The sequence below is a fragment of the Triticum dicoccoides genome, chromosome 1A, assembly GCF_002162155.2.
Source record: "Triticum dicoccoides isolate Atlit2015 ecotype Zavitan chromosome 1A, WEW_v2.0, whole genome shotgun sequence".
Taxonomy (NCBI): Eukaryota; Viridiplantae; Streptophyta; class Magnoliopsida; order Poales; family Poaceae; genus Triticum; species Triticum dicoccoides.
Genome location: NC_041380.1, coordinates 303,687,079 through 303,689,092, shown reverse-complemented (window position 1 = coordinate 303,689,092; position 2,014 = coordinate 303,687,079). Strand labels below are relative to the sequence as shown.

Genomic DNA, 2,014 nt, shown 5'->3' with positions numbered 1-2,014 from the left:
TAGTCCCACTACAGTTAGCGTTTTAATTTTGGTTTGTTGTACAAAACTGTAGGCCTGTACCATTGCATCACAAATAAGCACAGAGCAAATTGCCAAACAACATTAAGCCAGTGGAGAACCAGGAACTAATTGTAAAGGGAAAATATTCAACATATTAGCAACATACAAAATAAATATTGCAACTGGGTTTACCACAACCCCGAAAATGCATACAAATATATGATGTGATATCACGATCAGTACGGAAAGATAGATAACTTCACACTTACCATCTGTACATAGTCCAGCCAACCTCCAGTACTTCAATAGAAAATCCCCTTTAGCAGAATTAACAAAAAGTATTGGATCAAATTTTAGCTCAAGACAGGAAAAGTGAAGAGTATTCTGACATGAGTACATTTAGTAATTAGAAAAACTACGTCAACATAAGTACGTTATACCTGCCATATCATCTCCAATGACACTAATCATGAGTGGTTGAGTCCCAAGCTTAGCCATGCACTCAGCAATATTTCTAGCTACTCCCCCACCGATGTACTTAACCTATGAAGTTCAAATACTTCATCAAATGGTATTCGATTCAAACTTTTCTTGTTATATGACAGAAATAATGAAAGCACGCAAGCTATATGCCTCGACCTAAGGATGAATAACATGCATATAATATCAACCAAAATAGATAGGCGTTCAAAATAATTACACATACATAATAACAAGGATGAAGTCTTTTACTAGTAACTAGTAAGAGATTAAATATGACAAAACTTGTAGTTTTTATGGACTAAGTTGGGGTAAAATTATCTGCAGATGCCGATACCTCATGATTGGCAGAAGTTCGGCCAAAAATCACGAAATCAACCAGTTCGGTTGGTCACAAGAAAAGGGTTAATTTTAGCTAATAAAATCACTCTAATTTGAAAATCTAAGGTTAAGAAATCTGTGGAAAAGCATTGTCTTCGGTGGGGGCAAAATATTTTTCGAAACCAAAAATTGTTTTGCCTGGTCAGACGAGGAATCTTGAGGTTTGCCAAGTTTACGGTTAGCACAACGACCAGACTAAAAGTGTGAAAGTAGAGACTTTTGCGATGGATCCTTGAAAACTCAAGCCCATAGTAAGAATATGTGAAGGGATATATCCTAGCAAAGCCTACTTTGACAGAATTAGGCTACTGGTCATGGCTGATCCAAACGTCGCACCGCACGCTTATACCTCACATCATTCAATCCAGCAAAATATCATGTGATCCAAGCTATCAATTGGTGAAAATGAGGAGTGTGTTTTAAAGCAAGATGGTGATTTACCATCCCAGGAACGGTGGTGCCAGGATGTGACGGCACGGATGGCTTCGCGTGGATGTCCAGCACCATTCCGCCGATGATCACCGGGCTCTGTCCTGCCTCCGGGGCGCTTAGCTGATTCTGAGCACGAAATGGGACCGATTAAGCAAGACATGATACGAGTGAGTTAGGAGGGGACTTAGTGGGATGGCAGGTTGGGGCCTCTAAGAGATAGCTCGTACCAGGCTAAGGACGGGCGGAGGCCGAGGGAGGAGATGGCGGCGGACGGCCTCCATCCTCCGGCGGGAAGACGAGGCGGCGGCGTCGGTCATGGTGACGGCCGAAGGCGTCGAGATGAAATTTCGGGCCGTGGGGAGTGGACGGGGAATTGGGAATAGCTGGATGATGAAATTGCAAAGAGGTACGTCTGTGGGGCGTTTGGTAGCCTCCATTCTCCTCAGGCCTCCACCACGTCCACCGAATGCAAATTTGGCTCGTTTGAATGTGCGTTTACTGTTTGATCTATATAACACAAATCTTTTTTTTTACGAACTATATAACACAAATCTTACAACACATCTCAGTTAGGCCCGTTAATAACGACTGAATTAGCCGATTTCTTTTAATCAAGCTCGCGGCATGCAGAGGAGGGGAACAATGCATCAAGCGATGTGCGCATTCCCGGAAAAACGGCAGGAGGAATTGGGTCACCTCCCGCCGAATCGGTCATCCTATT

At 42.9% G+C, this 2,014-nt stretch overlaps 1 protein-coding gene across 3 annotated transcripts in view; it reads right to left on the bottom strand.

The window, feature by feature from the left end:
• Positions 1–1,701, bottom strand: part of LOC119269757 (pseudouridine kinase-like) — a 7,984-nt gene extending 6,283 nt beyond the window's left edge. For all 3 annotated transcript variants that reach the window (XM_037551680.1, XM_037551689.1, XM_037551675.1), the window contains exons 1-4: positions 1,521–1,701; positions 1,303–1,419; positions 441–543; positions 270–317 (exon numbers count right to left, since the gene is read on the bottom strand). In XM_037551680.1, the coding sequence (XP_037407577.1) occupies positions 270–317; positions 441–543; positions 1,303–1,419; positions 1,521–1,610 (358 nt within the window). In that variant the 5' untranslated portion in view covers positions 1,611–1,701. The remainder of the gene's footprint in view (positions 1–269; positions 318–440; positions 544–1,302; positions 1,420–1,520) is intronic.
• Positions 1,702–2,014: the final 313 nt, after the last annotated feature.